We start from the raw sequence: 14,062 nt of genomic DNA on the forward strand, positions 1-14,062 counted from the left end.
AGTTTAACCCTGGTGTTGGCTTAGCGGTTAGGGTCCCGGCTTGGGATCCGAGGGTCCTGGGTTCGAATCCCGGCCGATCGCTGAATTAACGCCAGGGGGGTTGACTCAGCCTGTCATCCTTCCAAGGTCGGCAAATTGAGTACCAGCTTGCTGGGATGAATGATCCCGGTGTGTACCCCGGTTTAGAATAGGTACACTGTATCCCTGCACATCGTAAGAGGCGACTAAGGGTTGGCTTCAGGAAGGGCATCCGGCCATAAAAACATTGCCTCAAACAGGGAACCATGATTGTAATGGGGCCCGCAAGGCTAACCCCCACTCTAGCGGGGAAAATGGCCTTAAAACGATCATTCATATATTCATTCATTCATTCATTCATTCAAGCACAGTATATCCAGGGTAAGAAAATAGCTTTCATTTCCTATACTAGGACGTGCCCGTACGTGGGTGCCCGTTCCTTGCCAAAAAAAAAAAAAAAAATGTCTTCGCCCATGGGCCCATGGGCGTGCCCGTAAGTGCGTGATGTGACCGTACAATGAATGTATCGTCCCGACGCCGCAGCTCGGATGGCGCTGCAGTTAATCGGGCCTGTATCGGCAGAGTTATTATAAACGTGTACTACAATCGATCGTACCTTACAACAATCAACACAGATTGCAATGTCAAATAAATGAATACGCTCTCAAATGTGCCGTCCGAGGCAGCGTCTGCTCGCCACGTTCAGCATCAGTACGTCGTCACTATGACTATCCGTAAGTCCGGAAGTGACGTCCTCATTTGACTGTCCGGAAGGTCGCATATCGCAGTTACGATGAATCGCAAATTAGTTTTAATTAGTTTTAAAACATAGTTTAACGCCAACATAGCGCCAATATAGTTTGCCAACGTGAAATAAATGAATACGCTCTCAAATGTGCCGTCCGAGGCAGAGTCTGTTCGCCACGTTCGGCACATGTGATAGCTCGCTGCTCTCTGATTGGTTGAATCGTTTTTTGGACATAGCTCGGTAACTACTTCTCCGATTAATATGAAACCTTGAAAAGGCACATCCTCAGGTCCCCAGCAATATACCTGGCAAGTTTCAAGTATATCGGACCCGTGGTTGTCGAGAAACAGCGGTCACAGACACACATACACACACACATACACACACACATACACACAGAGATTACTGGAATTATAGATAGATTAAAGGCAGTACATAGCACAAAGTTGTCCTTCATGCCATCGATGGGGAGACGGTGTACAATTTAGTTGTCAGACAATCAGGATGTCGACGTTCAGTGTCCCCCCTTGTCTTAAACAGGTTTGAGTGAAGGCCGGGTAAAGGTATCATGGTGGTGTCACAAAGCCTTGGCGACCTGACGTCGAACAGCACGAGTGATTGACTGTATCCTCATAAGTCAGGGCCTCTGCAGCTCACAAGTGGGCAAGTCTTTAGCCGTGGCATCTGGCCCTTTGTTTGCCACGATGGGCAACGCTCAGCCTGCCCAAGAGTAATAAAAGCCGAGGCAGTAAAAGGCTAGCGTCCGCTCTCTCGCTTTGCAACATTGCAGCTCATGCTCCAGTCAACCTTGCCTCATTAGCTGCCCTACTTGCCCCATTGGGTGCCAGCGAATCTCTTGGTGGGAGAAAGAGGACCTCAAGCTGTGCACCAGCAGCACCCTGTCCACCAATCAGGAGGCAATATCCTTAAATACCTGGCCCAGTCCTGCGTTAACGGGAGGAGTGGTCTATGTAGTGCATATTGTTACGTGCTCCTCCCCAAACCCTGTCAACCAACCCCCTGTAAAAGAACACTAACCCCCGTTGCCGTCTTCTCCGACAATGGCAAAATGCCCTCAAGCATCAAAGATTGATGTGCTCCTGTGTCCCTCAATACCCTAACAGGTCTCTGATTAGTTAAGTCCCCATCCAGTGACACAACCCCCTCGGAAATAAAAGGTTTGTAACCCTCTTGGACAAGGTCGTTCTGTGATGCCGTAACTTTGGCATGGGAACCTTCACAAGGCACTGTCCTCCAAGGACGATTTCTCGCATTGGCCAACGCATTCGGAGTTGCACTAGTCTGACTCCGCTCCTGATTTTTCCTTTTCAGGGCGTAACAGTGGGACATCAAATGCCCAGGTTTCTTGCAAAAAGCGCAAGTCGGCCCGGAGGAAAAACTCGTGGTCTGCCTCGGGCCCCCTGGAAGATAGGTATTTCTTGGAACTGCAGTCTTCTGATCCATAAAATTTGCGGTATCAGATTTGTCCCCATAGTCCTCTCTAGGCCGCCTCCATGAAAATTTGTTCTCCGAACCTGATTTACCATAACTCCCCTGGCTAACTCTGGGCGGGAAGTTAGGTTTGTGGAACCCCATCCTGTGTGTCAAGGCATAGTCATCTGCCACTGTTGCTGCCTCATACATCTCCGGTACTTTTTTTTCATCCAGATGTACTTTAATGTCCACGTGGACACACTGTTTGAATTCCTCCACCAAGATCAATTGTCGCAAAAGGTTGAAGTCTTTCCCAATCTCCTTCAAGTCACACCACCTATCAAACATAGTTTCCTTCATTCTGGCAAACTCCACATGGGTCTCACTCTCCCTCTTCCTGGCATTCCTGAATTTTTGTCGGTAAGCTTCAGGGACCAATCCATAGGCTTTGAGAATGGCTTTCTAAACTATCTCATAATCTGCACATTGGTCAATCGGTAAAGCCGAAAATATATCTTGAGCTTTACCCACCAGAACACTTTGCACTAACATAGTCCAGGACCCCACAGGCCATTTTAACATTTGAGCCACCTTCTCAAAGTGTAAAAAAAACATGGCTACCTCCTTTTCATTGAAGGGTGGAACCAGACTCACATGCCGACCAACATCCCAAGAGTTCTGACTAGTTGTCGAACTAGCCGGCATGGATACTACTTCTCTCCGTTCTCCCAGTAATTCCAGCTCCTTGAGTTTAAGTTCCCTCTGATAATCCATGTCCCGTTCCTTTAACTCCCTTTTGGCTCTCCTTTCCTCTGCTCTTTCCTCTGCTCTTCTTTCCTCTTCAGCTCTCCTTTCCTCTGCTCTTCTTTCCTCGGCTTTCCATTCCAACTCTTTTAACCTTTCCTGGCTCTGCAGTTGCATCTCCATTTTCCGGAGCTCCACATTTCCTTTTTCCTCTGGTAACCAATCCAAGGCTACCTCTTCCCATGTTCCTTGTCCCACTAGAGATTCTACCACCAATGTCTGCATCTCTGCTTTCTTCATACTAACTCAGACCTCCAAGTTAAAATATTTGGCCAATATCATGAGTTCCGATCTTTTTAACGCCTGGAACTGTGCCTCATTAGGGGACGTCGCAAACTTTTCTGCGTGAAACACCATGGTGACTATTAGTTTGCACCTGTTAACCTTCACACAAAATTTTTGAAATTTTTAGAAAAATTTGGGAATGTTAGAAAATTCCAAATTTGGGAATTTTGGAATGTTAGGGAATTAAATCCCGGACGAGCCCCCAATTTCTGTTACGTGCTCCTCCCCAAACCCCGGTCACGGTGTACCTCCGAGCCCCGAAAGGAGTCACGGCAGAAAGATGTGTTATTCTGTGTGTCAATGACCAATGGTGAAACCACACAAATTGTTACCAAAAAACAAGTATTGTATGAAGGTCACACAAGAATAACAGCACAAGAACAATATTAATCAATTGTACAACAAATATTACATCATTCCTATGATGGTACCATCAGTTTCTTCCAATATAACTAACTGTGCTCCAAGTGAGCGAAAAGAACATTCCCAAAGTCTCTGTCCCGGCACCAAGCCAAAGTCGATCCACGCTCCGGTGATCGCAAGAAAAATGTCGAATCGAGACCAGAATCCAGTTCGGCTGACAGTCACGCTGCCAAAGAGGCACAAAGGTGCCCTCAAGAGGCGACTGGGAAATCACACCTTCGGGTATGAACGTTCAACGGCTCCCAAACGGAGAACCACAAATTGCCAATCGAAATCCACGCTACGCACGCAAACAAGGCTAACGGCTGGGTGCGGTGAAATGGCTGGAGCGAGGTGAAAAGGCTGGAGCGATGCGAAATGGCGGGAGCAAGGCAAAATGGCCGACAACCCGTACTGGAGGCGTACCTGCACTCCAACAACGATTCTCTTCGGAATCAACCGCAAAACCTGTCACGCAGGTTTATCTGTCACAGCGATCACAACTCTGTCACAGGAATCCCTTTCCCAAGAAACCGAAAGTTCGCTCGTGACCCCCGTTTGCCAGCGTCTCCTCAAGACCTCAAAGCAGCTCGGCTTTTCTTCCCGACCTCACTTGCTCCGCTTTTTTCTTGCTCTTCGTCTTCTTCCGGTTCCTCCCGATCCGGTTTCCGGTTTCTTTTAAAACACTAATTTTTTACCTTTTGAAAACATTTATCTCCATTTCACTTGAACAATAACAATAATAGTACGTGGAACCAAAAATTCTCACAGTGGATGAAAACCACAACGACGGAAGTGACGAATCCGTAACAATATAAATTAAGCTTCTGTGACTGGATATGATATTGTTACGGATCCGGGGGACGGCACTCCAAATTGTTACGGATCCGGGGGACGGCACTCCCGTTAGCAAGGGGGGGTTAATCCCCTTGTCCTGTTAAGCTGGCCGTGTCTGCCGGTCCTGGAGCTATTACGTCACTTCTGGGCAGCGCTGAATAGGGCAGTAGGCCAATTATTCCGGTGACCTAATTACCAGCGCCTTCCGGTAAGCGAGGAAATGAGCCCCGCCCGAGCCGCGGCTATAATGGACACGCCGAGCGAAGCGAGCCACAACTCAGGCCGTTAACAAAAGACTAAACCCGACTATAGCGGTGGGCCAAATCGCACCACAGATACTCAATCGGGAAAGGACTAAAGCGATCGGGGGAAGAAGAAACCAAAGTAAAGGAATACCAGATATTTATTAATTATGTACATGAAATGAAGAGGAAACGAAAGAAGGGCATTTACAAGGAGAAGAAGAAGAAGGTACACAGGGCAGCATTAAGACAGTCTTATATTATAACCCCGGACAAACAAACAGACTTACACGACAGGGAATGGCAGGAAGGAATGGCTGGAAGGAGGAGAAGGTCCAGGCAGACGGTAGGCGTTGAGGTCCGGCTCCAGGAGTGGACTCGCGTCGTGGCGGGAAACCCTGGCAGGCAGCGAGCGTGTATCGTGGACCGCGAGCGGACGTTACATATATCGGGGAAACTGGGATACGGCGTACGTAATATGTGGCTCGTGCCAACGCTCTCTCTCTCTCGAACAAGGTTCGTATCATCAACGGTCCCCTGCGCAGTCCGTTACCATCAGCAGTTCGTGGCGCAGCTCGTACCAAAAGCAGTCCATGGCGCACTCCCAGCTCCGCTCCAGCTTATCGACCCGAACTCCTTCTCACCTCATCTGATCTCCTTCTCACCTCATCTGTACCTTCTCACTCGTCTGGTCAAGCAGTCCCTCGCAGCCGCTTTTATTGTCCGTTGTTGTATCAAGCCGCCGGCTCCGATCACACGCCTACCGGTCGGCTCACCTCGGCGCTGGTTGGCCGGCAAGGGCTCGCTGGCTCCACCTCTGATGGTGTCGACGTGCCACACCTTGTTCTTGTGGTTCCGCCCCCTTTTTCCTCGGCTTGAGACCGCGTGCGTAATGGCGGCTTGGTGCCAGCAAACAGCCCAAGGCAAACGGCAGCGAACGCTATCCTAATGTTACTGCACTTTGAAGAGCGGAGCTGATTGGGGAAATTGAAAGGGGCCTATCTTATTTGATTAATGCAACGCAGATTCAACTATTGGGAACAGATCCTTAACTGAAACACATAACAATGAAATAACTACAGAGAGGTCCTATGGTTCTCTACGTGTTGTAAATGGACTAACTAGGGTGCGATCTTTAATAAAGCCAATTGATGGGGATATTTAAAGGGGATCATTTATAAGGGAAACATTTATTAAAATTTACTAGTGAAGGTTCTAAAAACCATAACAATATTTATCGTGAACATAAACCTGTCTGCCTGTCATCCTGAGATTTGTTCAATTTGTGTTCTTATATTAGTACGACCACATCCACATCGCATCTTGCCAGACTCATAAAATGTCTCGATCCATTGGGTTTTCCCTGCCGGGGATTTAAGTTAACCAGAAAGTATCATTTGGCATGCATGATTCTATGGATATATGCCTCTTCCTGCACTACACATCATCTCAGTGTTATGTTTGATCTCAATTAAAGGTCACATGAGAAAGAAAAAGAGATCAGCAGAAGAGATATCAGATTATTTGACTCGAGGTAGGGTCTGCAAAAAAAGATTTCCAAAGGGTGCATGATCTTCAACCTGTTAAACCCAAAATTGAATCAGTGAATCTTTTTTATTGCAGTCTATAGTTTGGCGTAAATCTCTGCAGTGGTTCACAAGTTATCGTGGTAACAAATATATGATAATGTGCGGATGGACAACCAGATAACACAATGCCTCTGCCTTCAGGTGTGGAGGCATAATTCAGAGGGGGAGGCGGGGGGGAGGGGTTAACATAATCCCATAACTAACATAACATAACATGACTAATCCCATAAATCTTACTCGTTTGTAATTTTAAAATAACTAACAGTGGCAATGTCTGATTAAGCAAAGGAAAGAATGATCCTTACCTTTGGGTCATGTTTGGCAATCAAAGCCTGTGCTTTGGCCCATTTTCCTGTGTTCTTGTGCCGTAAAGTCATTCGTTCCTGAGAAAACATGACACGAATTACACAAAAAACTTTTATATACTACACCATATGGTGACTCTCCGCTCAGCATACTGCACCATTCTCACTCATTCGATTATCACCCCTCCCCCAGAATCCCCAGCACTGAAGCAAAATGTGACTTGTGATCAGAAATGGCCATTTTCAGGTCTTACAGCTTTGAACATTTTTTTTTTTTTTTACACAGCAAATCTATGTCAATGGAAAGGTGAGGTACCAGAGAGTACAAGGCAACATGCCGACAGTGGTACAGCGGGACAAATGGATGCAACAAATAAAAAGCTTAATGAACAGAAGAAGTGAGAAGGAGGAAGGAAACTTTGTAACGTGAGAATAAAAAGGGTTCAGAGAGGATGAATGGGATAGAAAAAGATCAAAGGTAGGAATGGAGGCTGAGGCAAGATATCGACATTATCCTTCGCAAGCAAGACTACTTTATTCTGGCCTGAAAAGTGGTGTTCTGCTAGCTTGAAGTCCAAGAGAGGAGAGTGGAATTCAATAGACCGAGGATGACTGCTCCACAAACAGAAGAAAAGAGAAAGAGAACTGGAAGTGAGCAGTTAGCCTAGTTAGCTTCACAAAGCTTCACAAAGAGGTAACTGCAAAAATGCTTGTGGCATGATGGGACTGGGGAGGGATGGTAAGTTAAAAGAGCAGAACGACCAAGACTGGCGGAGAGGTGATAAAGAGACCACTGAAATGTCTGACGTGCAAACATCAGGACTTGGGCTTCAGCCTCATAACAGTTGACTCCAATAATGTTGAGAGCTTTAGATTCCACTGTTACAATGCTGGGGCATCAGCCCAAAGGAGAGCACAGTATTCCAGTGAAATACCGCCAATTGCTTTGTAGGCTGTGAGTACTGCTTTTTCCAAGGTATTTCATGGAACAACAGAGGATGGCTGTGGCTGGCTATGTAGGATGGTTTTACTACATGGTCAGCTCAATAAAGCTTTGGTCAGCTCGGCTCAATAGAAAATTGTTTGAAATCATTTGGAAAGCTCTGTATAAAGTGGGTGAATGAAAGCAGCTAGTTGCAGGTTTTACCATGAAAAATAACTTTCCCAAAACCTTGTACAATGAATTTTCAGTTTTGCAAAACATTTTTAACTTGATGGGAGAATTATTTCTGACATTTCCAACAAAGAAACTTAAAAAACAAAATGAAATGATCTCACTGTTGTAAAAATCAGATCTACAACATTGTCCCAATAGTAGGTTTAATTCAGAATCGATCTCTAGCAATACCTGTAAGAAATCAACAAGAATAATATCAGTATACCATAATCATAGAAGTAATAATGAATTGGCAATTGGTACAAGCAAGCCTGGAACATCTAGCAATACGCACCATTCGAATATGCACGACCACACAGAATAAATGTCACAGGAATGAATCGGAGCGATGTCCGTCCGAGTTCTTATGGAAGCCCCTCAGTGGTCGGAGACAGCATAGCACCTGGGTTCAACTTAGACACAATTTCATTGCATTATCCCCTCTGTTAAAACGACACTATCGCTAGGGCTGAAATCAAGCTAGCAAAGCATAGTAGCAGAGTAAGCAGTTAGCAACGGTCCATGTCAGTCAGTCCAACCATAGCGGTCGGGGCAGCGAATCTCTCTCCCGGCGCGGGTCCGGTAAAAACCGGATACCACATCCCCGAGGCCGAAATCACACGCATCGGAATGTCCGCCTGAATCGGGTGACGGCGGTGGCCCCACAGACCAATCCAGATTGGGTGCATGTAGCGATGGGGAAGCCGGTTGATTCTCCATTGTCGGATCAACTGTGCCGTAAGCCGGCTCGCCAATATCCCTGCATGGGGCCAGATGGCGCACCGAGACCCTACTCCCGTCCATTGGGCAACAGCACACGAGCATGCTCGGGATTGGCTTGGAGAATGCGCACCTTGTCTACGAGCAGGTCATATTTACTCGTGCGAACCGCGCGTTTGAGAAAAGCCGATCCGGGCTCAGCAAGCCAGCCCGGCAGAGGACGGGTACTGCCCGAACGCCGCGGGTAACGAAACATACGGTCGTGAGGAGTTTGATTTGAAGCGGTGCACAATAAAGTCCTGATCGAGCTTAATGCCCCGGGTAGCAACCAAGCCCATCGGTCCAGTCCTAGTCCGCGGGACTTAAGGCTCAGAGTAACGGCTCTCCATATAATGCCATTAAAGCGTTCTACCTGTCCATTCGCCTGTGGTCTACACAGAGTAGTATAGCTAGAAGCTATATTATGCTGGAGCAAGAAGTTCCTCACATCCTGGGACAAGAACACCGCGCCTCGATCGGTGTGCACATAGGCCGGATTCCCAAACATAGAAAACTAGTTCCGCAGACACCGGATAACCGTAGCAGCAGACATATCGCCACACGGGAAAGCAAAAGGGAATCTGGAGAACTCATCAACTATCATGAGTAGATAACGAGAATTACTCGAAGCCGGCAGGGGCCCTTTGAAGTCCATTGCTAATCTCTCCCACGGCCGAGTAGCCTGGACCAGCGTACCCATCGGAGGGTTGTAGAAGCGAGGTTTGAGTTCAGCGCAAACGGAACAAGTGTGACAGAACCGACGAACATCCTCAACAGAATAGGGCAAGTTACGACTGCGCACATAATGAGTGAAACGCGTCACGCCGGGATGGCACAAGGTGTCATGAAGAACACGCAGATCCTCAAAGGAGGTGAGACTCGCACACACCGCAGGCCGTGATAAAGCATCGGCAATGAGGTTATCCCGCCCCGGGCGATATTTGATTTTGTAACAGAAATCGGCTAGCTCAATCCGCCAGAGAGTGATTTTCTCATTCTTAATGCGTTGAGCATGTTGCGTGTCGTACATAAAGGCAACACTCTGTTGATCTGTGATGATTTGAAAACATCGACCGAGCAAATATGGATGCCAATGCCTGCTCGACTCGATGATGGCATACGCCTCCTTTTTGACAGACGAGTGTCTTCGTTCCGCGGAGGAGAGAGTCCTTGAAAAGAAGGCCACAGGTCGCCCCCCTTGAGAGAGTGTAGCAGCTATCGCGTGGTCCGACGCATCGCTTTCCAAAACAAAGGACTTATTTTCGTCAATCGTCGACACAGCGTCACCAGCGATGTCGGACTTCAGGCCATGGAAAGCGGCCTTAGCAGCGTGACTCATGGGGAACGCATCGCAATCCACAAATGGACGTAGCTTCTCGGAAAAATTTTGAACCCACTTAGAATAATGAGCAAACAGCCCAAGAGCGCGCTTCAAAGAAGCACGATCGCGGGGCGGGGCCATGTCGAGCAAGGGTCACAGACGCTCCTTATCCGGAGCGATAGAGCCGTGGGTCACGGTGTACCCCAGGAGATCTATCGTTCGAGCAGAATAGCGACATTTATCCTCATTCATAGTCAGTCGATACTTGTACGCAACCTCGAGGAAGCGCTTAAGATTAGCATCATGACGTTCTTTGTCGTACCCGCAAACCATGAGATTATCCAGATAAACAAAGACATCGGTTAAATTCTCCTTCTATTAGCAATGAGGTCGTCCATAGCCCTTTGGAAGCATGAACCCATTTGTGACGCCGAAAGGTAGCCGGGTGAACTGGTACAACCTCTGTCCGGATTCAAACGCAGTGTAGATGCGATCTGCTTCGGAGATGGGAATCTGATGATACGCGCTACGTAGATCGAGAGTGCTATATACCGAGTACTGTGCCACCTGTCGTACCAGAGAATCCATTCCCGGGAGTGGGTAGGCGTCCAATTGGGTAAACCGATTAATCGTCTGCGAATAGTCGATTACCATGCGTTTGTGGTGCGATTCGGTTCGTACCACCAAAACTTGGGCCCACCAAGGCGACCGACGAGGTTCTATAATACCTTCCTCTAAGAGCTGCGCAGTCTCTTCAGCAAAGAATTGCGTGTCAGCCCATGAGTAGCGTCGCAATTTAACAGCAACCGGTGTACAGTCAGTAGTCATATTGGGAAACAGCGACAGTGGCTCAATTTCCATTCCTGCAAGAGCACACACAGCAAGAGTATCAGCACCACCAAATTCCATTTCCAAACGCCCATGTCGCCGGAGAAAATCGTGTCCTAGCAAAACCTCTGCACATAATGCTGGTAAGACCATTTAATGCACATCCGGAAGCATTCGACCCTTAATCACAAGCTTTAGTCGACATTCCCCCCCGAGTGCTGAGCCATAGCCCTTGAGAAGCCATGAAGATTCTGCGTTTTGTCCCGAGAATCGGCCAGCCATGCTTCTGAACAAGTCGTAAATCGACATAACTATCAGTGGAGCCCGTATCGATTAAAGCATTCGCAAATTTTCCTTCAATCATGAGTGGAATGACAGCACTGGGCAGGCCCGGTGGCCCTGCAGTAGTCGAGTCGTCGAGAGGTGGCGCTCGAGCCTCGCGTGTGGATCCAACGCCCGATAATGTCTTTTGTGTAGTCAAAGTCGAACATGGGACGGTTGGGCCGTCGGTAGGGGGCGGTCGAGCCACGCGCGGAGATCCCTGCTTCGGGTAGTCAAAGTAGATCGTAGGTCAATCGTGCCGCCGCTACAGGGCGCTCATGCCACGCGCAGAGATTCGACGCCAGTGTACGCCGATCGGGAAGCCAAACCCCGAAGTGTGCTGGGCGTCGAAAGAATTCCTGTAAAGGACGGTCGAGCCGTGTACCGTTGTGATTGTGCGAATTGTTTAGTCGACGCGGTAAACCTCATCAAGGTCGAGCGCTCAGCTCGGGGCCCACAGAGAGGGATGATTCCAATCAAGGCCGCGCGAGGCGCCGATTGTTTAGCGGGCGAAGAGAGAAGCACATTCAGCATCGAGCGATTTCGCCGGCCCCGAGACGATCGACAAACTTTTGCAAAGTGACCTTTCTTTGAACACAAATGACACGTCGCCTCCTTAGCCGGACAAACTGACCTGAGATGGTTCCGATTCCTGCAGAAATAGCACTTAGTGTTACTTCCTGGCTTGGGTCCAGCAGCGACGGCCGCTGTCACGCTCGGGTCGAGATCCTCGAGCACATCGGGTGTCTCCGATTCCCGCGAAGATGCAGCATCCGCTTGCTCGGCAGTAGCTCTCTCCAGTCGTGTCGGGCGGGTTAATCCTGCAGTGACGTATGGACGGTCATATGCGTCGGCTTGTTCCTGCGCTTCGTTGTGTAGAAGAGATAGCCGAAGAGCTTTTTCTAGTGTCAGATCTTCTTCTTCAAGTAATCTTTGTCTGATGACTGGTGACTGGTGACTGGTGACCAGATGCCAGAAACAAAAGAATCCCGCACAAGATCATCACAAACTTGTGCATGGTTGTGTGTCTCGGTAGTACAGTCCTTCAGTAACCGGCGGACGTCTTGAGCGAACTGGTTGATGGTCTCCGTGGGTTCTTGTCGACGAGTCGCAAGCAGATATCGGGAGTAGACCACACTCAGGGTTTTGATGTAAATACTTTTCATTTCTTCCACAGCAGTATCGTACGTTGCGCACTGAGAAATGGACGTGTACACAGTATGATTAACTTTGGAGTGCAACACCGCCAGCTTCGTGACATCGGTGAGTGCGTCCTGCGCGTCCAGGTGACTGGTCAGTAGCTTTAACCAGTGTAGCAGTTGTGCAGACGCGTCCGAAGCTTGGGGGTCCGTGCCAAAGATTGGAACTTGTATGAGCTTATGAGCCATGTTGTTCTCGTTCAAGACGAAGAGAAGATTCTGAATTAATTGTTGTAAAAATCAGATCTACAACATTGTCCCAATAGTAGGTTTAATTCAGAATCGATCTCGAGCAACACCTGTAAGAAAGCAACAAGAATAATATCAGTATACCATAATCATAGAAGTAATAATGAATTGGCAATTGGTACAAGCAAGCCTGGAACATCTAGCAATACGCACCATTCGAATATGCACTACCACACAGAATAAATGTCACAGGAATGAATCGGAGCGATGTCCGTCCGAGTTCTTATGGAAGCCCCTCAGTGGTCGGAGACAGCATAGCACCTGGGTTCAACTTAGACACAATTTCATTACACTCACATCAGACAGACAATAATTAATTAAAATCAGGGAGCATAATGAAAAGAGCACCACCTTCAAACTTTGCTCAGACATTTATTTGTTTATCCGAATCGTGATGTTAAGAATTATGCAACATAAAATGAGTTACATTTCAGTCAAACATCGGCTTGGAAGTACAGTAATGCATGCAGACTTACCTTAATCCTGGCAACGTCAAGCAATTGGAAATGTTTGTCGACTGCACTTGGGTCGTTGCTATTGATCAGCTTTTCCAATTGTTTGTTCTCCTCCTTCACGCGGCCTCTCTTCTGTATACGATGGTAACTGAGCACAAAAACATTCACAGCACAATCCTGGAGAAACCGTTCACAACACAAACAACTACCTGCCTTTATGCAAACCAAGTATCAATTTGCATTGCAAGAAAAGCTTATCTGCTTGTGTGTTGCACACACTTCTCAACTAAAAGTAAAGTCTCACAAGATTAAACAATCATTTTTATGAGGCAAAATACAGAAAGTTCCAGAGGAAACCCCATGATTTTATGCATTGTTCTATTTGAAATACTTTCTTTCAATACAAGGCCTAAGGCTTGTAATGAAACGCAAACGCACACAAACGAATGAAAAATATACACACACACATACACACACACACACAAATTGACACCACAGGAGAGGAAAGTCTAAAGTTGAGTTTCACAGTGTACAGGAGTGTGCGGACCCCTCGTTTGTGATGTCTATGCTGAAATTAATGGATACTTTGGAAACGCTGTGCAACATTCTTTTGTGGATCGAGATGTCAACTCTTTCTGTGCAACGGATTTAGTTGCATGCCTAACCTGAATAATGGTCATCTATTGTACACTATAAGAGAACCATTTGTGTGAGTGTGTGTGTGTGTGTGTGTCGCCATTTCTCTCAGATGGCTGGACAGGTCTTCGTCAAACTTTCAGAGGTTCATCAGTTAGTGTCGTGGAGTGTTTAAGGCAAAAAATTAAATTTGAAAATTGTGAAAAAGTTGCATTTTTTTATTATTAAAAGAAAAGGCTCGAGTGCCTACACCTTTGTTGGTATGGGCAAGATAATATGAAATAGGCTAAGCCGAGTAACAAACAATGAACCGAAGAAAATAAACTGAAAAAAAAATATATATATATACATACATACATACATACATACATACATACATACATACATACATACATATATTATATATATATATATATATATATATATATATATATATATATATATATATATATATATATATATATATATATATAT

General features: G+C 46.8%; 1 protein-coding gene across 5 annotated transcripts in view; it reads right to left on the reverse strand.

Moving 5' to 3' along the window:
• The window catches only part of LOC144892501 (uncharacterized), a 38,152-nt gene extending 24,415 nt beyond the window's left edge, over positions 1-13,737 (reverse strand). Inside the window, exons 1-3 of one of the 5 annotated variants that reach the window (XM_078779471.1) lie at positions 12,651-13,100; positions 11,684-12,547; positions 6,665-6,742 (exon numbers count right to left, since the gene is read on the reverse strand). In XM_078779471.1, the coding sequence (XP_078635597.1) occupies positions 6,665-6,736 (72 nt within the window). In that variant the 5' untranslated portion in view covers positions 6,737-6,742; positions 11,684-12,547; positions 12,651-13,100. Of the gene's footprint in view, positions 1-6,664; positions 6,880-10,628 lie in introns of those variants that run through there. The other 4 variants (XM_078779462.1, XM_078779467.1, XM_078779465.1 and 1 more) reach the window with 4 other exon arrangements.
• Between the last annotated feature and the right edge of the window lie 325 nt (positions 13,738-14,062).

This window comes from Myxine glutinosa, chromosome 1 (assembly GCF_964187855.1).
Source record: "Myxine glutinosa chromosome 1, kmMyxGlut1.1, whole genome shotgun sequence".
NCBI lineage: Eukaryota > Metazoa > Chordata > Myxini > Myxiniformes > Myxinidae > Myxine > Myxine glutinosa.